This window comes from Perca flavescens, chromosome 13 (assembly GCF_004354835.1).
Source record: "Perca flavescens isolate YP-PL-M2 chromosome 13, PFLA_1.0, whole genome shotgun sequence".
In the NCBI taxonomy this organism is placed as follows: domain Eukaryota; kingdom Metazoa; phylum Chordata; class Actinopteri; order Perciformes; family Percidae; genus Perca; species Perca flavescens.
This window is the reverse complement of record NC_041343.1, coordinates 9,219,117-9,242,191: the sequence shown is the minus strand read 5'-3', so window position 1 is coordinate 9,242,191 and position 23,075 is coordinate 9,219,117. Positions and strand designations below refer to the sequence as shown.

At 39.3% G+C, this 23,075-nt stretch overlaps 1 protein-coding gene across 2 annotated transcripts; it reads right to left on the bottom strand.

The window, feature by feature from the left end:
• Positions 1 to 3,905: 3,905 nt before the first annotated feature.
• On the bottom strand, positions 3,906 to 16,248 carry LOC114566328 (carbonic anhydrase 4-like). Of its 2 annotated transcripts, none has more exons than XM_028594661.1 (9): positions 16,088 to 16,248; positions 13,633 to 13,710; positions 11,317 to 11,361; positions 8,302 to 8,466; positions 8,066 to 8,211; positions 5,961 to 6,053; positions 5,791 to 5,857; positions 5,528 to 5,691; positions 3,906 to 4,154 (listed from the first exon to the last, which is right to left on the bottom strand). In XM_028594661.1, the coding sequence occupies exons 2-9, from the start codon at positions 13,691 to 13,693 to the stop codon at positions 3,975 to 3,977; spliced, it is 921 nt and encodes a 306-aa protein (XP_028450462.1). In that variant the 5' UTR covers positions 13,694 to 13,710; positions 16,088 to 16,248; the 3' UTR covers positions 3,906 to 3,974. The 2 variants fall into 2 exon arrangements, with proteins under 2 accessions (XP_028450462.1, XP_028450463.1); XM_028594662.1 differs by lacking the exon at positions 16,088 to 16,248 and adding an exon at positions 15,813 to 16,032.
• Positions 16,249 to 23,075: the final 6,827 nt, after the last annotated feature.

The following is a 23,075-nucleotide window of genomic DNA, read 5'->3' as shown; positions in this document are numbered from 1 at the left end:
TTTCACCTTGCTAATAATAGGATTGCCTTAATCTCATAAAACTTTTTTTGTTGCATTTTTTGTGGATAAAGCGTAGCTCTCAGTTTATGGAGCTCTGAATGCAAAGATCTGATTTGATTTGCTGAAAGTGCTGGTTTCCTTACAAATACAGTCTTGGGTTACCCTCGATAGATAGGGAGGGAAAGCACTTCAGCAAACTGGTGTTACGTGAGAGTAAAGTCCTGTATTTAAGGGTGTTTGTCGCCAAATTAAATTAACAGATTTCTTTCATTTTCACCTTTCTCTTACCCTGGTAGTGTACAGGTTGTGTGAGGAGGGCTAAGAACATTATAAAAAGCATTATACACCCTGGATCTGTTTAAGCTCCTCCCATCAAGCAGGTGATTCAGGTCAACTGGCACACACACGCACACGCACACGCACACACGCACACACACATACACACACACGCAGGTACTAAACAGGTTGGAGATGAGCCGTGTGGAACAGAAGGGGTTTGTTCTGCAGGAAAACCTCCCCCGCTGAAACGCCTCCATCTCAGACATTCCCTTTCCTCTTCTCCGCCTTTCAGACAGTCTCACAGTGCACCTCCGCTCCCAAACCGAGCCTCCCAAAGAGTAACAACTCCTCCTCATCTTCCCCCCTGCAGCCGAAACCAGAGCAGGTTGGGGTTACAACGGGGCGCTCAGCTTATCAGACCAAAACGAGCAGGACAGAGCCGAAGCGCGAGCCATGCTACACAACGCTTCTCTCAGCTGGAGGCTGTGGCGATGGCCTTCTTGAGCTGCTGGCTGCGGATCTCGCGGGTGCGGGACTCCAGGAGCAGGTCGTGGCAGATGTTGCAGACCAACACCGGGTCATACAGCTGTTGGTCTGGGATGGGCAGCTTCAGATGACAACAGTCTTTACAGAACACATTGCCACAGTTCCTGTAGAAGGAGACCACACAGGAGGTTGTTAATGCAGTGTGTATGTGTGTTAACTTACATCACTTTATAGAATGAACATTTTTCAACAGTGACATTACGGACTATATCTAATAGTTGCCTACATCTACTGTTGAAAACATGCTGTTCATCCCCTGTGTTTTTCACAGTGGTCTGTTATAAAGTTCTTTCCATTTTGGGACAACTGTCTCAGTTTTTCAGGGGAGCGTATAAATAATTATCTGGCTAACCAAGAGCCTTTCATTCTGAAACCATGGGCCTGACGCAAAGCTTGTTTTATTGCCTTAAAAATACAATTCAAAGTGTCTTTGAATCGCAGGCTGCTACTTTGGCAGAATAGTGCTGCAACAAAAGAGTGCCAGGATTAATGTGAATACAAAAAACTGCCAGAGTTTTGTCAAAAGTGTTGCTGTCTCCCCACGCTGCAGAAGCTCTGTCACACGTGGGTGCTCAGTGAATGCTCTGTATTTTCCTTGGGTGCTCGAGCTCCAGAGCACCCATGGTATTGGCGCCTATGCCTAGTACAGTTTGCTTACCAACCAGGCCTAGGGGTGGAGGATGCCATTATCTATCTATCACACAGATCACTGTCACACCTGGAGAACACTGGGATCACTGTGAGGGTCATGTTTTTTTTGATTTCTCCAGTGCTTTCATACAATCCAACCATCACTGCTCTGGGGGAAGCTATTAGGTGCTGGTGTTGACCCCCACCTGTCTGCATGGACCATCAATGACCTCACTGACAGACCACAGTATGTGAGGCTCCAGGACTGTGTGTCTGATGTGGTGATGAGCAGCACAGGAGCACCACAGGGTACAGTGCTCGCTCCTTTTCTGTTCACCCTGTATACAGCCAACTTCAGGTACAACACAAGCAGCTGTCACATGCAGCAGTTCTCTGATGATACTGCCATTGTTGGGAGGGTATCAGAGGAGAAGCATCAGGAATACCGGGAGGTCTTCGGGGACTTTGTCAACTGGTGTGAGTCAAACCACCTTCACATCAACGCCAGCAAGACAAAGGAGATGGTGGTTGACTTTCGCAGGAGGCCGCCTGGTACTACACCGGTGAACATCCAGGGTGTTGACATCGAGATGGTGGAGACATACAAATATCTGGGTGTTCACCTCAACAATAAACTGGACTGGTCCAAAAACACAGACATCCTGTACAAAAAGGGCCAAAGCCGTCTCCACCTGCTGAGGAGGCTAAGGTCCTTCGGTGCGTGCAGGACTCTGTTAAAAACATTCTATGACTCTGTGGTTGCGTCTGCAATCTTTTATGCAGTAGCCTGCTGGGGGGCTGGGGGAGAGGAGGATGTTAGCCAGGCTGGCATCAATCATGGGCAACACCTCTCACCCCCTACATGAGACAGTGAGTTCCCTGAGCAGCTCCTTCAGCAGCAGACTGCTGCACCCTCAGTGCAAGAAGGAGCACTACCGCAGGTCCTTCATTCCAGCAGCAGTCAGACATTTAATACAACATCAATCATATACAATCATAATGTAGCACTGCTAGCTGTTTCTGCAACATGAGCCATCACTGGACAATATTCTGCACTATGCTTTATTACTCTGTGTCACCTCCAACTGTGCAATATTTCATTTCTATTCATCCGCACCTTACTCATCTGTTTATATACTGTCTGTTTATAGAAGGATGTTTATTGTGTAAATATGTTTGATTTATTACTATTATTATTATTATAACAAATTCAATTTTTTCTATTTCTTATACTTAATGTATATTTTTTTGACCTATGTCCACTTAATGTGTATTTGTGTTATTCTAATGTGTGTACATGTTTTTCTTTAGAGCTGCTGTAGCACAGGAATTTCCCCAGTGCGGGATTAATAAAGTCTATCTTATCTTATCTTATCTTATTTAGATAGATAGATAGATAGATAGATAGATAGATAGATAGATAGATAGATAGATAGATAGATAGATAGATAGATATATAGATAGATAGATAGATAGAGATACTTTATTTATCCTGAAGGAAATTAAGGAAATTTGACTCAGTTCTGCTATTAAGAGCTCCATGGTGTCCACATAACCTACTGACAACAACACATAACGTGCCAGGTCATGGGGCTGAGATTGGCGACTCGCACTAACATCAAAAGCTGGTGCTAATAGGATGACACAGTGAAAATGAAGGAATGACTAAGGTATCTGGTGCTTCACTACACATGCATGAATGCTAATCGAACACTTCCTCCAACTGTGCAATATTTAATTTCTATTCATCCGCACCTTACTCATCTGTTTATATACTGTCTGTTTATAGAAGGATGTTTATTGTGTAAATATGTTTGATTTATTACTTTTATTATTATTATTATAACAAATTCTATTTTTTCTATTTCTTATACTTAATGTATATTTTTTGACCTATGTCCACTTAATGTGTATTTGGGTTATTCTAATGTGTGTACATGTTTTTCTTTTGATCTGCTGTAGCACAGGAATTTCCCCAGTGCGGGATTAATAAAGTCAAACTTATCTTAGATAGATAGATAGATAGATAGATAGATAGATAGATAGATAGATAGATAGATAGATAGATAGATAGATAGATAGATAGAGATACTTTATTTATCCTGAAGGAAATTAAGGAAATTTGACTCAGTTCTGCTATTAAGAGCTCCATGGTGTCCACATAACCTACTGACAACAACACATAACGTGCCAGGTCATGGGGCTGAGATTGGCGACTCGCACTAACATCAAAAGCTGGTGCTAATAGGATGACACAGTGAAAATGAAGGAATGACTAAGGTATCTGGTGCTTCACTACACATGCATGAATGCTAATCGAACACTTACAGCACCTTTCATAGGGTGTTCCTTTACACCTTGGTTATTTGTCTTGTGAGGTGAGTCATGCCTGCACCAGGACGTGGTGGATCATCTTAGCAACAATGCGATGAAGAGATTACAAACCAGGGTTGAGCTGAGGAGTCAAACTGAATTTATTGTGTTCATGGATGTCGCAGTGCAGCACAGGATGCCTTGCTCTAGTTGGGTTGGGACAGTCCCAAGGCCGTGGCGATGGCAGCCAGGAGAAGGGCAGAACTGACCAGGATCACTGCGCCTCCCGACCGGAACACCTTCCGACCATTCAGGGGCTGAACCGGCCTAAAGTTCCGCACCATTGGCGTTTCATCTTCGATCGTAACCTGAGAGAACGCCGTTAGCTGGAGGAACAGAGGGTAAATGTTAGGCCCCAGCTTGTGGAAAGAGATCATCAAGGTGTGTTATTTGACCGAGTCCGTAAATGCTGTTTTTTTCAGGAAAGTAACTAAGTACATTTACTCATAAACTGAACTTGAGTATGGCGGTGGAATTCCCAGAACACACCATGTTATTGGTAAGAAGGTAAAAACTTGTTTAACATAAAGGTCACTCCCAGGTCACATGTTAGGGGGCCGTGTAGTTCTATTTGCCTGTACTCTATCACTAAGCCTGTCCTGTGGTCAAGTATGAATTTATGCGTGTCTCTAGAAGTTGAGCGAGTCTACACAGCTGCCTGATAAGGGAATGTTGTGTTCTGGGACCGTCCCTTTTGAAAGGCCAATGGAAACAGGCTAAAGGGCTCCAAACACACCATCCCAACAAACACCCAAACTTGACATGTGCTCAGCACTCATTACAGTAAATTCCTCTTGGAAGTCCAGAGTTGGGATGGCAGGAAGCGCCCCCAGCTCACCAGGTATGGATCGCAGCATTAAGTCCTAACCGCAGCGGCCAGGGTTCGATTCTGGCCTTGGGCCCTTTTCTGCATGTTTTCTCCTCTGTCTAAATTAAGTCAATCTTAAAAATGCCTGAATAAATAAAAGAGTTGGCATGGCCCACTGTGACAATACATCGGGAACGGTAAGGAGTAATGCTTAATCCTAGTTCTCCTTCATCGAGATTTCTTTAAATGCTTCTGGGAGAAGTCATCAAGGTCTCATGAACCTTTTTCACATATGCAGAGTCTAGCTGCTCATACTAACAAATACAATGCTGACGTACTTGAGAATTTTCATTTTACCCTACTTAAGATGTTTGCTCCTCTACATTTCTGAGGGAAATACTTTTTACTACATTTATCTGACCGCTATCATTTCTTGACAGATTGAGAATTGACATAAGAAAACATATAAATGCTTATAAAATACAATACATTGTTTAAGATTAAACAAGTGGTTCCATCAGTTGACAGAAAAAGGTATAGACAACTAGCAAAAGTTTTAGAACTGTATAAAGAACTTTGTGATTTCTTCCTCAATACTTCATTATTTAATCAAATCTGTATTTTTAGATTGTTGTAACTTGTATCAGTACTTTTCAAGAAGTCCTCAGCAACGGTAGAGGGCGCCGTCACTATAAACATAAATATGAGTTGTAATTGCTGCTTGAACAAACGACGTATGGGGGCGTTTTTCAGGGGAGATCAGTCTTATACTTTACTGTTCAAGCAAATGTTTTAATAAATGTAAGAAAATGTACCTTATAACTTAAAAACAAACAGTATATAACAAAAATGCACTTGCATTCCTTTACATTTCTGGTATTTTATACTAACCTGATCCATGCTCAGAGGGATGGTATTCTTAAACACAGTCCAAATTACAGCCTCATTGCACCCTGGGGTGGTCAGAGAGCCCTTGTAGCGGTAGAAGCTAGTCAGATTCTTCTCATGTGGGATTAGTTGTGCCAAGGAGATGGACTCCAGAGGAGCTTCGCTATCTGAAAACAGAAAAGCCACAGATGAAATGTTACCAACACACACTGTGCAGCCATGTCTTTAGTTGCTTATATTGAACTTACTGTACATGTAGTACTTACCTATAGCTGTGATGCTTGGCAGAGCGCTGATGAGGGGGTCATACCTTTCGTTTGCCGTATTGGACGTCTGAGAATGGAAATATACACAATATACACATTTCAGCACTGTGTCTAAGGTCCCTTCTGTAATAGCCATTTGTTTTCAACAATACAAGATTCAAAATGGTTACCTCAAAGAGGAACCCAAGGACTGCAACTCCCTCTGGGTCTGATAGAGCTGTTTCCAGATCATCGTAATCCTTCTTCACGTGAACTATGTGCAGCTGTTGAGACAATATTACCGATGTTACCACTTTTTTTGACAACGGCATTTTTTACAGTGTGTGTGTTGAATTGTAGATGGGACCAATAAAAAGTAACAATGTTATCAGTTTACAGAAGTTGCACCATTTGTAGATTTCATACTCTAACAATAGAACCCCTAACATATCAGTTCAAGTGAATCAGCTCTTTATCAAAAACGTGATTAATAAAAAAAAAAGCTTTCCTAATAGTCCAGGGGATTGTGCCAAATTTGAGGTGATAAGTTTACTTTTTTTTTTAAAAGCATGGAATTTAGTACACTTGTACAGTTTAGCACCTTCAACATTTTCAGAAACGGAACCCTCGCAAAAACGCCTCATTGTGGCCTTTTACTTTCCGCCATAACTAAATAAAGTCTTTTGCATCATATCTCCAATAGGGGTGGGGGAAAAAAATCGATACAGCATAGTATCACAATATTTTCTGTGGCAATACTGTATCGATACACAGACGCCAAGTATCGATCTTTTATTATATACGTGTTGGTCAGTTTGTCTGCTTGACAATCTGATTTTGCAGCAATACAATTGAAGTGAGATGAACTAATAGAGACATGTATCTTTGTAAATAAAACAGATGTTGACAAAGTTTCCTTTTGGGGACATAATTTGAAATTGGGAAAAATTTGAAGTTGGAAAACAGTTAATGAATTGCAATATATCGCAGAATATTGCAATATGTTTAAAATCGCAATAATATCGTATCGTTACATAAGTATCGTGATGATATCGTATCGTGAAGCCTCTGGTGATTCACAACCCTAATCTCCAAACATGATAACACAGAATAGGTGATGTCTACCCCTATGTTTCGATGGTCAAAGATTACAATGATACCATATACTGTACAACATAATAAACTGTTCAGGTGAATAGTTAAAGATGAATTTGGTGATACTGAAGAAGGAAATCATAGTATCTGAGAACCTAGGCTAACGTAATAATATCATGTCTGTTGCATGCATGTTGTGTAGAGTTTTAAAGCCTGACGATACAGTGACTGCAAAGAGTAGAACAATAAAGACACAGAGCGCAATTAAGCCCCACCGACACCGGAGGGGAAAAACAATTCATCACTCTCAACTGACTGAGTGAATGGGCCTCCTTGTTAATTCTGTCTGCTAGCAAACAACAAACACAAAGACTGAGGGATCCATTATTTGGTTAAGGTGGAAAGTTAAATGGCCGCCACAAGGCATTTTTGCAATGACTCCATTATTGAACAGGTATACCAAATTCCTTCTTTTTTTTATGAAAAAGTGAAAATAATTTTCACATTTCACCTGGACTTTAATCAACAACTATTTTAATTTCATTATATATATATAAATATATTCTTTTTTTTTTCTTTTTACATACACTTAAAAATACACTACTACTACTACTACTACTACTACAATCATAAATTAGTCACAGAATGAATCAGAGTAACCAGAAAATTAAATGCCAAATCAGTATTTCTGACCATTTAAAGGATGAGTCTGGTGATATTACATATTGTCAATAATAAGTCAATAATAAATTCATCCTACTAACAAATCTGTGTATCCAAAGCCTGGTATATCTTATCCACTGTGCGATAGAACTCCACTGTTAAAATAAGAAGTTTTTGAGCCACATCATCTCACTGGGCGACACGATACTTTACTACGATGAACAACGCCACTGTGGTTTATTTTGAGTCAACCCTACATACACCATCCTTCTGCCGTAAACGCTTACTAGCACATCAAACCTGTGGACAAAAATAGTTACCAACAAATACGCTATTTAAAAAACTGTATATTCACATTCAAATTTGAAAAATTTAGTTTTAGAGAAAATCTGCATTTTTATGATCATATTTCAAATTGTTGGTCTGTTTTACTCCCGAGTTTCCAGCTATGTGTGAGCAAACCTTTAACAGTTAATCACATCAGTTAATAACTTGACTAAAGACAGGATGTGTGTGTTGTACAGTAAGGTTATGGTACCTCCATGGGATACCGCTCTCCATTGATGGTATGTTCGGAACCGGGCCCTTCGCTGTTGCCCCAGTGCATGTAGAACTGCAAAGCCTTGTAGGTGGTCGGGAGGCCTCCACCTGAGATGGTGCTGAAGGTAGGAATTCCAACCTTAACTGTAGTGGACATACGTCGAGAATAAAGACATCACACAACGGCTTCACAGCACTGAGGGCTATCTTATGTTTAATGGAAAAAATTCTCACCTGAGTAGCCGATGTTCGTTATTGTGTCACTGAAGACCTCCTGGTACTTGGTAAAGATGAAAGGAGTCAGTCGTTCGTCTTTCAAAGTCTTTCTGGGGACGATGTTGATGGGTGACTGGGATTTTCCAACACAGTCGCTGTAGGTCTCGCCCCACTTGTCTGGTGCTAAAACAAGAAAAACACTCAAGTTAAAGGGCAACTATTATATAGCATGTTCAGGATTAGACTTGCATTTTGTGTTTGTACTAGAACATGTTTACATGTTTTAATGTTTAAACAAACACTTTATTATTCTCATACTGCCCATGGCTGCTGCACCAGTATTCACTCTCTGTATGAGACGCTCTGTAGGAGTGCCTGTCTCTTTAAACCCGCCTCCCAAAAAAGCCCAGTCTGCACTGATTGGCCAGCATGCTTCCTGCACACTCCAGAGCCTCCACTCCATGTTTCACCAATAAAGACTTCTAAATCAAATATTACACAACCAGACATGTCCCAGCAGTAAAGTGACCGGAATTTGGGGAGAAATAACCAGCACTGGCCAAGATTACAGCTATGTCGCGTTTGCATTTAGCTGCTTAAAAGTAAGCAGTATTCTAACGTTCGATTGTAGTGGAAAGAAGCAGCATCTTCTACTGTCAAAAATTGCAGATAAAGGCTTCTGAACCAAACATTACCAAATCGGACATGTTTCAGCAGTAATGCAACCTGGAATTGGGGAAAAAACACTGGCAGCCCAGATGACATAGTATGCTAACATCAGATTGTAGTGGAACAAAGCAGCAAATAAAGGCTTTTAAACCAAATACTACATAAACAGAAAATGTTTCAGGAGTAATGTGACCTGGAATTGGGGAGAATTTAACGACACTGGCAGCCCAGATGATATATTTTACTGCTGTTAGCATGTAGCTACATGTGACAATGTTAACACCGCAGTGGCTCAAAAAACAAAACAAAACAAAAACACTCCAGTCCTGCCTACTTGGACCAGATGACCAATCATAGCAGGCCAGCTTAGAGTTGCATAAGACTTAGCCTACAGTAGAAAAAACTGTTGAAACCGGAGCATTCAGAATAGTTGGAAATATGAACGTTTTCGCTCACAGGGATTTGTCTAAAATACGTTTACCTCATTATTTGAACATGACAAATCAACATTATAACATTGTAGATATGACAGAAAACACGGAAAAGAATAATATGTCCCCTTTAAACAAGTTGGAGTGTTTTAGAGTGGGTTACAGCACTGAGACAGTGCTTCTCAGGCTTCAGAATGATCTTTTAGCAGCTGACGGTGGCCAAATGTTTGATTGCTTTTAGATCTTCCTGCTGCTTTTTATACAGCTGACTCTTTATTTTATATACATATATGTATATATATATATATATATATATACAGTATATATATTGCATTCAATCTTAAGCATGGGGAAGGCATATATTGGGTAAGGTTTTAGATGACTTTAGGGAACTGTAAATCCTCCATTAATCCTCAGTCCTCAGTCTTCCCCATCAATATGTCCTCATATATCAAATATTTCAAAAGCATCATATCAAGTTAAATTATTATGCAGACGGTTCTCAGATCTTCTCCTTCAATTCCAGTAATATTATGCAACTGAGCAAACTACAGATTAAGATGTTATTGATCCCAACAAGTACAAATGATTTGCAATTTACCCAGTACATACACAGCTTCAAATCTCCCAGGCAAGAACATTATATGTCAGAGGCCACAGATCAACATAGTATATGGGTCAATACAGGCCTGCCTTACAAAAGTTGAAAACTGGTTATTTTAGAACCTTTTTCATTTAGACTCCAATAAATCAGAAGTAAATATAATAGGTTGAGATTCTCCAGTTAGTCAAATTCCTTCACACTTCAGATTAACAAGACAACTTGGTTATCCAATTCAGTCTCCTACATTTTCAGAACATCAATCTTTTTCATTTTTTAAAGCACTTTGAAACTGTTGTCTATGTTTTATGGGGTATTGATGGGAATAACTCTTTATATTCCTGCCAGTGACTATCAAACTATACAACACCTCCCTCTGAGTGTTACACGCTTAGAGTGGCAAAACTATCTTTCACATCACATCTCAATAGTCTTTGACATTATGTATAATAATAACAACTCAATAATATATCAGTTACATGTGCAATATCTGTTATTTATTCAGTGCTACTTATATTCACACTGTACTTCATTTTTGTTTATACTGTACTTTATTTATGTTGACACTGTACTTTATCTATGTTCACACTGCATTACAATAACATTTGTAGAATTCATTGTTTTAGCAACATAATAACCCAACTACTACTTACTTTTTAACCTAATCTTACTTCACTTCTACTTCACTTTTTTATTTTTTCTGTAGCTATGTTACTTTATACACTTATTGACTAGCTCTTTTCTTACTCTTACTCTTACTTGTACCTTGAATCTGACTGTGAGCAACTGCAACTGAACAAGGGGATCAATCAAGTATTCTGATTCTGATATTCCTGTTTGAGTCAGTATTCAGCTGGTTCAGATGCTGGTTACATCATTAAAACTACTCACAAGATCCAACAGAAGGTTGCATATTATCCCAATTTTAGCATCTCTACATTGGTTGCTTGTACATTTTACAGTAAATTTAAAGGTTTAAATGATCACCTACAGTGTAAGTAATATATGATTGGCTCCTGACTATGAGCCAGGTGCAGTCTGGGATCTCTTGTAGATCTCTAAATGATTCCCAAGTCAAGGCTGAAAACCAGAGGAGCCTTTGCACTAGGGCCCCTCAATTTTGGAACGACTTGCAATATAGCTGGCAACCTCTTCATTTAAATCTCTTTATTGAGATAAATTGCTCATTATTTTAACCTTATCGCTTATAGTTTATTGCACTTTACATCTGTTGGTTTTACGTCCTATATATGTTCTTTAAAAAAAAAAAGTACCATATGAATAAAGTTATTATTGTAACCAAACAATGTTACACTTTTTGTATTTACTTACTATTGCACATATTATCGCAGGTGAACTGGGACTGATAGCACCAATCTGAAACACAGAAAATGTTGTCAAGGTAAAAAGTTTGCCAACTCCATCTTGATATTTGATGTCAACAACAAGCAAACAATGTAAAGATTACAACACACACACACACACACACACACACACACACACACACACACACACACACACACACACACACACACACACACACACACACACACACAGCCTACATTGTTAACCTCTGGGTGACACAAACAAGCTCAGCCAGTTGTGAGGGCAAAATGGGATGTTTCTTCTCAACGTATAAACTGACAAATGTCCAGCTAGATTGAACTAGATGTATTTACAAATGTGTCGTTTTATTAATATTTGTTTTCCTTACTGCAAACAGTGAATTGTTTTCCTGTTAGTTGAAGTCAGCTGCTATTCCCAGCAATACAAAACTCCCTGATATGCAGGAATTGTCTTGCTATTTACAAAAAAGTTGCCATTTGTGCTTGATCTTTCTGTACTATGATTCACTGTACTGGTCGCAGTAAATAAAAAGAGGCTCATTTCTTGGATTAAGATTCCTATTCTTGTTCCAGGATGTTTATGTCTGTGAGAGATCACTGCAGAGAAAGAAATCTTACAACTCAGCAATTGAATCCAGTAATGAGTTGAAAGCAGTACTAAGGCTATCATTGTCAACGTCCACATGGATATTAAAATCCCCTACAATAAGTATTTGGTCTGATTTAAGGACTAAACATGATAAAAACTCTGAGAATTCAGATACAAATTCAGAATACGGACGTAGAGTCCTGTAAATAACAACAAATATAATTGGCTGTAATGTTTTCCATTTTGGATGTTGAAGATTAAGAACAAGACTTTCAAAGGAGTTATAATTTAATTTAGGTTTAGAAGTAATTAACAGGCTTGCATCAAAGATGGCTGCAACTCCCCCTCCTCGGCCTGAGCCTCTAGGAATTTGAGTATTAATATGACTGGGAGGAGTGGCTTCATTTAGACTAACATAGTCTTCATGGCCCGGCCAGGTTTCAGTAAGACAAAATAAATCAATGTTATTATCTGATATCAACTCGTTTACCAATAATGCTTTAGAAGACAGAGATCTAATATTTAATAGTCCACATCTAATTAGGTTGTTAAGTATAGCGCATCTTTTGTTTACCTTTGATTTAACCGATCAGAGTCGGGGAACAGACACCGTGCTTATTAGACTATGAGTGGGTGACTGCCCCAACGGAAGCACAGAAGGGCGCGTAGTACTGCACCCTTGATTACTAATATCAAACTTGGGTTGTCATGGTTTATGTCTGATAAACTCGGTCAGATTTTTTGATATGAGAGCGGCTCCGTCCCAGGTGGGATGAATGCCGTCTCTCTCCATCAGACCAGGCTTTCCCCAGAACGCCCCCCAGTTATTCCCATAGCCCACATCATTAGCTGGGCACCTAATTACTCTGTGACTACCGCCTGGGTGCGCCTTTACTAGATGGTCTGACAGCATGGGCGGTAACTGTGAAAATGTGTCACTTTCTGTCCTATGAAATTTGCAAATGTAGTTGGAATTCATAAGAAAAACATCAGGGGAGCGATTGTGTCATTTTCTTTCAAATGTGCGCATTTGTTAATCACTGACTAATAATGGATCGCACAGACCAAAAGGCTTCATTAATTAGTGCTAATTTTAAAAAGAGTCTTGGTGCCAAACCTCAGGGCTCTTTTTTGGTGAAATTAACCACTCCGAACCACTCAGATACAGGATCATGTACTTGAACAGGGAGCTCAGTTGTTGATGAGCATGTGGGACACACGGAGGAAAGCCTGGTATCACATCAGTGTGATGGACAGCCAAGAGAGGGGTGTGAGTGTGTGTATGGAGAGCGTCAGGCAGGCGGTTTTGGTGTGGGGGAACCTCTTTTTCATCTGGGGAGCCGTGGCTTTTTGGTGACTAGTTTCTTTTCTCTACAGAACATCTTTCTGAATCTATTTTTGGATTTCTGTTATTTTTAGAGTATCAACTTTCTAATTGAATAAAGTGACTGGTAAGGTTGGAAAAACTGGTTAAAAAAAAGCAATTTCACCCTGCTCATTGCCCTTAGTGTTTTCCAGTGTTACTAGGAATTAAATAGCTCACATTAATTAAGATATTATCAATCTATAACTTGCATGATTGTATGTAAAACAGCAGCAATATAAGAAAAACATTAAAACACAGGCTGAAAGGACCTGTACTGTTGCAAGAGAAATAAAAAAAACTCCAGTTTTTTCAACATATTTTCCAGCCATGAATGAAAGCAGACTCACCTAATCCTGTGCAGATGGTCCAAAAGGATGCCAGGAGAACGGGCAGGATTAGCTGCTGCATTTTGGAGCTGACTCGACCTGGGGAAGACAACACAATGACGTGTTTTTTTCCAATATGATCGCATCCTGCAGGGGGTCTTATGCTTATCTATCACCATACCCTTGGTCCATAGCGTGATATATTAACCACATACAACGGCTATGATTCAAATTACTTAGCACAATAAAGTGTCTGTCTTCTCTGAGAAAATATTAATTAGTCGAACAAACTGACAGCTAACGGGCATGCAGTGGGCAAACTGTGGGCACATTGGGCATAGCTTACAGGGCTCTCAAGTTTCTCGCATTCACCGTGAGACGCATTTCAACCAGTTCACACGGTCATACCTTAGTATTTCTCACGCTGATGAATGTACAAAGATACGGAAAGCGATCACTGACAGGCATCAGATTTAAAGTTTAGAAAAGGTCACTATTGGCTGGTCTGTCATCCTCCACTTCAAAATTCCCTCCTTTTTTCACATCGTTTATGAATGCCATCACAATTATTATTGAGCTTTTTCAAGAAACTTCGGACACTCAGCTGCCGTTTCAGTTTGCAATGATAGGCTACTGTATGTGCGCACCGCCGCTGCAGAATTATGAGCTTGATTCACACCATCATTAATATCCTCAGAGGAGTCAGAGGGTCTGCTCTCGTATTTCAACAGTCAACTGGTTTCAACGCAAAAAAAGAAACAAACGGAACACTGTTGAGCGGATCTCCGCGGCGCATTCACGCACCACTATCATGCTGCCCTCACGCCTGGTGTAATCAGTGGACAACACAAGCATTAAAGTGGAGCAGCCACTTGTGTACTTTAAAAAGTGAATGAAATATTCATGGCACCACCAGTTACTACAACGGTTGCTCTGTGTGCATTTGTTTTGATACATTTGCATATAATCTATATAAAACAGTTTATTTTATGTTGATGTATTTGCCTGTTATTTATCAGATTTGCCAATTTTTATAATTTCTATAGTTAGTCAATTATGAACAATAGTAAAAATGTAACTAGTAGCAAAGACAGAGAATTAGACTTTGGAAGTGTGCAGGAGTGCTAATAAATCAGGTCTAACGTTAATGATTCTATTACAAAAGGAGTAGGCATGGTTTGAAATAGCTAGTATTTACAGACTGTGGGCTAAAACACACAATAAGCCTAATTCTCCCTTACAATAATTCACCACATTTACAATCGGCGAGGCAAACTCATTCAAATATGCAATAATTAAGATCAGTGTACATGATGGAATAGTGGCATTAAATGTGCCCCCGGACCCCCTAAAGCTAGATGTAACTTATAGCTACTCCTTCTTACTCCAAACATTTGATACAACTCTGTGGGTATTAACCATAGACAGTTAAAGAATTATTAACGTTTATGTTGCACCCTTGGAGTGCAGACGGATTTAAAAGATTGTTATTGTTTAAAATTAGCAGTCCGTTGGCTGGTCTTCAGTAGCAAGTACCGTTCGGCTAAAGTTACTCGAACATTTAAAAAATTCGGCCAACTGAACTTAGTTGGAACTATACGTTACAACAATACAAAATATAATATGAAAATCACAATCTCAAATAATAACAATATTTCAAACATTAGCTACCTTAACTCACTATTTCTTATATAATATATAAAATTATACACACACAACTAATACAATATACACACAACTAATACAATCTTTTAAATCATAAATCCCAGATCATCGAAATTAACTGTCGCACTATTTGTAGTTAGTTGCTATGGCAACAATTAACAGATGCCCATAACTGTTAGCTAGCTTAATAGTAATCACTGATATTATTACAATTTGGCATCTATAAACAAATCAGTAATAACCACAAACAGTCATAATCCCTAGGATTTACCTAATATTGGCAAACAAGTTGTAATATACAAATTAGAAAAATAAAAGAGCCCATATCTCCGGGGAATTAGCTAGCTAGCTAGCTAACGTTAGCATATAACGGCCTAACTTACAGAAACTTAACGTTACTAATTTAACAAAGCACAATAATAACTTAAACAAAACAATTTAACTAATGATACATTACTAATAACATGTTAGCTACATTTAAAGCTACCAACTTTAAAGAATAATTTAAAAAACTGTGTTGGCTGGTCTTAACTGACGTTCAAGTTGGTCCAACTGCTCAATGTCTTGAAAAAAAGCAACTATTACTTTATATTAGCTAGCTAGCTAGTAAGCTACACTATTAAAAAGTCAAGTTGTCATCGGTCTTAAATCTAGCTAAGTCAAGTATCAAGTCCTGAATAACTAGTCAAAGTCAAGTCGAGTTCATCATTGTAAGTCAAGCAAGGGTAGCTAAAGTCGTCAAATTTGAGTCGAGTCATGTCGTGCTAGTTTCCACCTTTGCTCCATTAATTAAAAAAAACAGCAATTTTACCTCACAGAAAACAGGCGTTGCTCTCCCTGAATGTTTAGCCAGTTGCTTCTCTAGCTACTGCTGTGTCGACCAGTTAGTTGTTGTGTCACTTTCTTTAAGCAAAAAGCTACAAGTCTGTTAGTTGCCAGTGAAGACTAACGTATCCTGCGCTGCATTCCACTATATATATATATCTATGTGCGTATCACAGCAACCGCAATATTATTATTATTTGTATTTATTATTAAAATCAATATATCTATGTGCGTTCCAGAGCAACGGCAATATTATGATTATTATTATTATTAAAATCCATTTTAATTGGAATGTGAATATATAACGTTCATATTGTCTTGATGACCCACTTCAGTCTGTGATAGCCTATGCTGTGATTACATGTACCGTTATAAAGGGCATTGTTCGGCCCGAGGCAATCACAACATAGTGGGGAAAATTGAGATAACCTAACTGCGCCTAATCATTATTGTGTTTTTATTTTTTTTGCCTGTTTAATAAACTTTTTCTTATCTGCTGTGTAAATAGCCTATACAAGCTTATAAAGGCCTTCATTGATTGGGATTGCATTGTAACCCATGCTGGGGCTTGCACCCTTTAAAACATAGGTCTACCTGCTCTAATTTGAGCTGCCCAGAAAAAAACAGGATTTGTAGTATACCACTGTCATATGGCGAGTAGGCCTATAGCCTAACAAGGAAGTTTATTGTTAAATCAAATGTGAAGAGGTTTTCTTTAACCATTAAAAAAAGGAAGACGGTGGGAAAAGTGAGATTGACTGGAAGAGGTACAGAAATGTAGGTCAAATTGTTATTTTCAGAATGTTGTTATGTCCAATCAAGGATATGGATTGTTTTGTCCAACTAATAAAATAAGATCTTAAAGTTATAATTTAGAAGGAAGATCGGCCTATAAGATCATTGAGATGATGGTTTTCTGGGTTTTAACAGTAGGCCTAATGTAATTATTACAGTTTTTTTTTTTCAAACATATAATCATTTGGTTTTTGTTTTCTTTACAACATAGACAAGCACAGCAACAAAAAACAGAACAGACAGCATGCACAAACAGCGCACACAAACAGAACAATCGCACATAGCACATCCACCCCCCATCCCCACAACAAAAGATCACAACAGTTATGTTAAATTAATACAAAATCGAGATGAAAATAGTATATAAGTATGTAAATGTATGATAAATTCTGCATTCATATACACATATGATACACTAGAATACTAAAATAATATATGTGCACATGAGCACGGATTTACACAATAATGAATAAACATAAAATATGAATAGATACATTTATTAAAAAAATAAATAAATAAAAAAGGGGGCACAACCACAGTAACAAATCAAATCAGTTCATCGATCCCTCCATCACTTTGTGTACTTTCATTTTCCAGGAAATTATAAAAGAAACCTCTCCAAATACTCCCAAACCTATCAATGCTGTTTTTTGTGAAATAACCTATCTTTTCCAGTGCCAGATAGGAAGTTACTCCGTTTAACAATTCAGAAACGCCACAGACAGTTGGTTTTTTCCATGACCTAGCAATGCACCTTTTAGCCTCCAAAAGGCACATACCAATTAAAGATTTGTCATCATTAGTTATCACAAAATTGACTGGGTAAATATTTAGGATACACAACTTAGGATCAGTAGGCATCACCTTGCCAATAATACGACCAATAATGTTCAGTACCTTTCTCCAGAAGCGTCCAACCTGTGGACAGCTCCACATACAATGAAACAGTGACCCCTTCTGATGGCTACATTCAATGCATGTTTCAGGAATATTTGGGTTAAAGGAACACGATGACTTATTGGGAATTTAGCTTGCTGCGAGCATATCACTCTGCCAAAGTACTATATTCTTCCACCTGAGAATATAGTTCCCGGTTTGTTTCTTGTTAGAAGACGGCTGTGTCTCACGTTACGTTGTTTTTTGTACACGCTGTGACTCTATAAATCACAACATGTAAATAGGAACATGTTGGCGTTATTTTGTCACTTATTCAGAGCAGTAGGATTACTGGAACCATTCACCTGCATGTTCTGTGCTGGCCTGATGGCGCTGGAGCCGTCAGACAGCCTTACAGCACGCACGTAGATGAGAAGGGTATGTATCAACTTATCTAACTCTGGGGGTTACGGTGAATAAGCTGAATTCCCAATAAGTCGGCGTGTTCCTTTAAAGTGGTGCAGCTTGATAGGAGTAATGTACTGTCTACTCAGCCATTTATATTGCAACAGTATAGAATGTGTGTTTACAGATTGGGTTTTTACCAAAGAGCAGGCTTCTGACTATTCTTCCTCTGATACATTTTCATCTAAATCCATATTCCAGGCCCGTAAAATATTATTTGAAGACTCATTAGATCCGCTAACAAACAGATTGTAAAGCTCAGACACCTGTCCCCTAGCTCTTAAATATTTTAAAGTGATGTCTTCTAAAATGGACAAGGGGGGAAGCGCCAGGCTATTATACTGCTTAGATAGAACATCATTTGGAGATATTTACAATTATAAAATACAATTCCTTTCCATTGTACAAATTAGATATTTTAGCAAGACCTTTGGAGGACCAAAGTTTAAAACCGTGTCTGCCCTGCCTGGGTGAAAGTCATTATTACCAAAAATGGGCGTGAATTGTGAAAGCCGTTTTGTCATACCCCAGTAAGCAATGGCATTATGCCAAATCCTTATCATATTTTTCAAGAAAGGGTTTTTGGTACTTTTAAGAAGCTTTTTTTAATCTGCCAAATTCATGTGATATTCTGGGATTCCATTGCAACCCAAGCTGGGGGGTGGTCACAATTTGTGTTGCCCAAAAGTACCATAAGAAATTCGGAAATTGCAGTCCACCTCTGTCATATGGTAAATACAACAAGGAAAGTCTGAGTCTAGGCCGTTTGTTATTCCAAATGAAGTTTGTTAAGCAATTTTAAGAAGAAAGGAGCTGGAGAGAGTGGAATTGACTGGAACAGGTATAAAAATGTACTTAAAATTTACATTTTTAGGATATAAATGAGTCCGATTAGGGATATGGGTAATTTGGTAATTCATCTATTTATCAACTGTGTGACGTTCTCCACAAGGGGGTCATAAAAGCCCACCTGCTTCTCTTCATAATTGTTAGACTAATAATACATAACAAAGTAGAGGGAGACAGGCCAGCCAAGCCCGATCCGGCAGGGGGAGAGTTCTAAGCCCGAAAAAGCTACCTCTCCTTATGACCTGTCTCTCTTAGTTACGCTGTTATAGTTACGCTGTTATAGTTCTAGACTGCCGGGGGACTTCCTTCCTTCCTTTGACACACTGAGCTGCTCTCTCCTCTCCCTTTCTATTACTTTTACTATTACTATTTGTGTGTATCCAGTCCCAGAAATGCTTGTTACTAATCCTAGCTTCTGGGGAGTTTACTCCCCGGAGTCCTTATGTTTTTTCCCCCAGCGTATTTCCTTGGAGAACGTTGGCACCAAGATCCTGGTTCCAGCTGTCGCCGTGGTCCTGCTGCACTCCCTGCCGAGCTCAGCGGTGCCCTGCAATGTCATGCTTCTTCCGGCTGAACCCTGCAGCTTCCGCTACATCCAGTCACTGTTCCATTATTAATGTGACTATTATTGCAACTGTTCATCACACCCCCAACCGGCCCGTCAGACACCGCCTACCAAGAGCCTGGGTCTGTCCGAGGTTTCTTCCCAAGAGGGAGTTTTTCCTCGCCACTGTCGCACTGCTTGCTCTTGAGGGAATTACTGTAATTGTTGGAATTGTTGGGGCTTTGTAAATTATAGAGTGTGGTCTGGACCTACTCTATCTGTAAAGTGTCTCGAGATAACTCTTGTTATGATTTGATACTATAAATAAAATTGAATTGAAATTGAATTGAATAATTAACTGAAATCATTTTGTCAATAGTAGGGGTGATTTTGACACTTAAATAAGTAAAACTTTGTTTTGACACAGTAAATGGTGTAGGGATCGGGGGACTATTTCTCTCATTTTCTGTCAAAAACATTATCACTGATTTACTAATGTTTATTTTATAGACTGAAAATGTACCAAATGTTCTCATCAACTTCAGCAGGCTAGGTAGTGTTTTTTTCCAATCTGGAACAAAATAAAATGACGTCATCCGCGTACAGCGAGATACAATGTGCTATGTCTCTGACTTTAATTTCTGTAATGTCAGCATGCTAGCGAATTGCCATGGTAAGTGGCTCAATAGCCAGGACGAAGAGTAAGGGAGAGAGGGGGCATCCCTGTCTAGTTCCTCGGTTAAGCCTAAATGGCGTTGAGAGTCCAAAAGTACATTAGTTAGTATTTCAGCTCGTGATTTGGAGTACAAAAGCTGGACCCATCTGAGAAAATTTACACCCAGACCAAATCTTTGCAGGACATCAAATAGGTATTGCCACTGTCGAAGGCCTTCTCTGCGTCCAATGACAGGATAGAGTGGTCAGGCAGGCCAGACTTTTTAAACAGAATATTAAGCAACCTCCTCGTGTTGTGGAAGCCCTGTCTACCCTGTACAAATCCACTCTGGAATTATTACATTGTTAAGTTAAGGGAGGAAGGGATCCACCATCAAACAATTGTTGGTACATCAAGCCGAGGCGGTGTTAATGTAGTCTTAAAAATCTTGTATATTTCAACTGGAATCCCATCAGGTCCGGGAGTTTTCCCCCAGTCCTTTCAGGCTGATTATAGCATCAGACAGTTCCTGGGCCCCAAGGTTAAGCTCTAATGATTCTCCATTCAGGGGGTAAATTCTAATAAATCCAGAAATTCCTTTTGTTTATGCAGATCTGAAGTCATGGTAGAAGCCTAGAAAAGTGCCATTTCTCTCTTTTAGGGCCGAGGTTATCACCCCCATCTGTTTGAATTGAGTTTATTGCCTCCTCTGCCTGCATCTGTTTAATGCACCAAACTAGTTTACCAGCTTTTAAACCTTGCTAATAATAGGATTGCCTTAATCTCATCAAACCTTTTTTGTTGCATTCTTTGTAGATAAAACGTAGCTCTCTTTGTAGCTCTCAGTTTATGGAGCTCTGAATGCAAAGATTTTTGAAAAGATTTGCTGAAAGTGCTGGTCTCCTTGCAGTACAACAAAGTACAGCCTTGGGTTACCCTCGATAGAACAGCTCCACCTAGTTGACAAAGGGAGGGAAAGCATTGGTGATTTTTTCCTGTGGTGACATTCACCATCTTTTGTACTTGGTAAAGTAACCAAATTGTTGCAGTCAATGTCTTAAATTTTGCTCTGTACTTCAGCAAACTGGTTTTAAGTGAGAGTAAGGTCCTGCATTTGCAGCCACATTCAATATTTCTTTCATTTTCACTTCATTCACTTCATTTTACTTACTTGTCACTCCAAGACACTGATTATATGCAGTTTTCATAGTATCGAGAATCCGCAATATATCATCTTTCTAATTGAATAAAGTGAGTGGCACGGTTGGGAATAAACTGGTAACAAAGCAACTTCACCCTGCTCGTCTTATCATTAGAAGATTTCTAAAGTATTCATTCCCATTTATGTTTGGTATTCAGTGTTACTATGAATTAAATAGCTTACATGAATTCAGATATTAACAATATAACACTCTATGTATGTAAAGCAGCAGACATGAAGTAAATTCATATTAAATCACAGGCTGAAAGTCTGCAGAAAAAAAAATAAAGATTTTATTTTCCTGGTAATATCAGAGGAGTGAGATCTTAATTTTTCACTTACATTAACCAATCTCCTTGACTATTTCTGAATATTTTTTGACCTGTACTGTGGCAAGAGAAATCTAAATAACATATTTGACATATTTTCCAGCCATGAATGAAAGCACCTCCTGATCCTGTGCAGATGGTCCAAAAGGATGCCAGGAGAACGGGCAGGATTAGCTGCTGCATTTTGGAGCTGACTCGACCTGGGGAAGACAACACAATGACTTGTTTTTTCCAATGTGATCGCATTCTTGCAGGGGGTCTTATACTTATCTATCACCATACCCTGACAGGAAAGAAAGAGTGGCCCCTCCTCCTTCAGGCATGCTTCTAATAAAGCTCTCCACTGAGAAGAGCTCCAATGAGGGGGCCCATCCATGGACTCCTGGTGTGCAGGGAACACTTCCTGGTGATTTGAGAGGTATCTGATAATCAGATGGAGTTAATCATCATCACAATTATTGCTCCCCAGGTAACTTAATGTCACCCTCAGAGGATTAACTGTGTAAAAATAGCTCTAAATTAGCTCTTCCCCTTAAAGGTCCCATGGCATGAAATTGTCACTTCATAAGGTTTTTTAACATTAATTTGCATTCCCCCATCCTGCCTATGGTCCCCCAGTGGCTAGAAATGGCGATAGGTGTAAACCGAGCCCTGGGTATCCTGCTCTACCTTTGAGAAAATGAAAGCTCAGATGGGCCGATCTTGAATCTCCTCCTTATGAGGTCACAAGGAGCAAGGTTACCTCCCCTTTCTCTGCTTTGCCCACCGAGAGAATTTGGCCCACCCATGAGAGAGAGACATCATGGCTTTCAAACGAGCAAAGTGGCAGTTGGTCAAGGCCACAACCCCACCCTCCACCTTGCCCCCCCTCTCTTCTCCTCAATAGCTACAGACAGAAATGGCACATCCTAAGGAAAGCTCATTGTGGGACTGGCTCTAGTGGCTGTAATTCTGCACCAAGGCTGAATTTCTGGAAAGAGACTTCAGATACAGTATTAGGGGACCACTAAGGTCTATATAAAAGAGACTTCAGATACAGTATTAGGGGACCACTAAGGTCTATATAAAAGAGACTTCAGATACAGTATTAGGGGACCACTAAGGTCTATATAAAAGCATCCAAAGAGTACCATGTCATGGGACCTTTAGAAACTCATTATATTACACACTATCAGTACCATATTTCATATATTTAGCTTGTTCCAGAGCTCTATTAAAGATAGAAAATTACTCATTTACAATCAAAAGTCCTGCATTCAA

Excerpts from the sequence above, each read along its gene's own strand:
- LOC114566328 (XM_028594661.1), bottom strand. The coding sequence starts at position 13,693 with ATGCAGCAGCTAATCCTGCCCGTTCTCCTGGCATCCTTTTGGACCATC. Across the intron at positions 8,212-8,301 it reads AACGAACATCGGCTACTCAG|TTAAGGTTGGAATTCCTACC; the intron begins GTGAGAATTTTT and ends TGTCCACTACAG. Across the intron at positions 6,054-8,065 it reads GAGAGCGGTATCCCATGGAG|CTGCACATAGTTCACGTGAA; the intron begins GTACCATAACCT and ends TTGTCTCAACAG.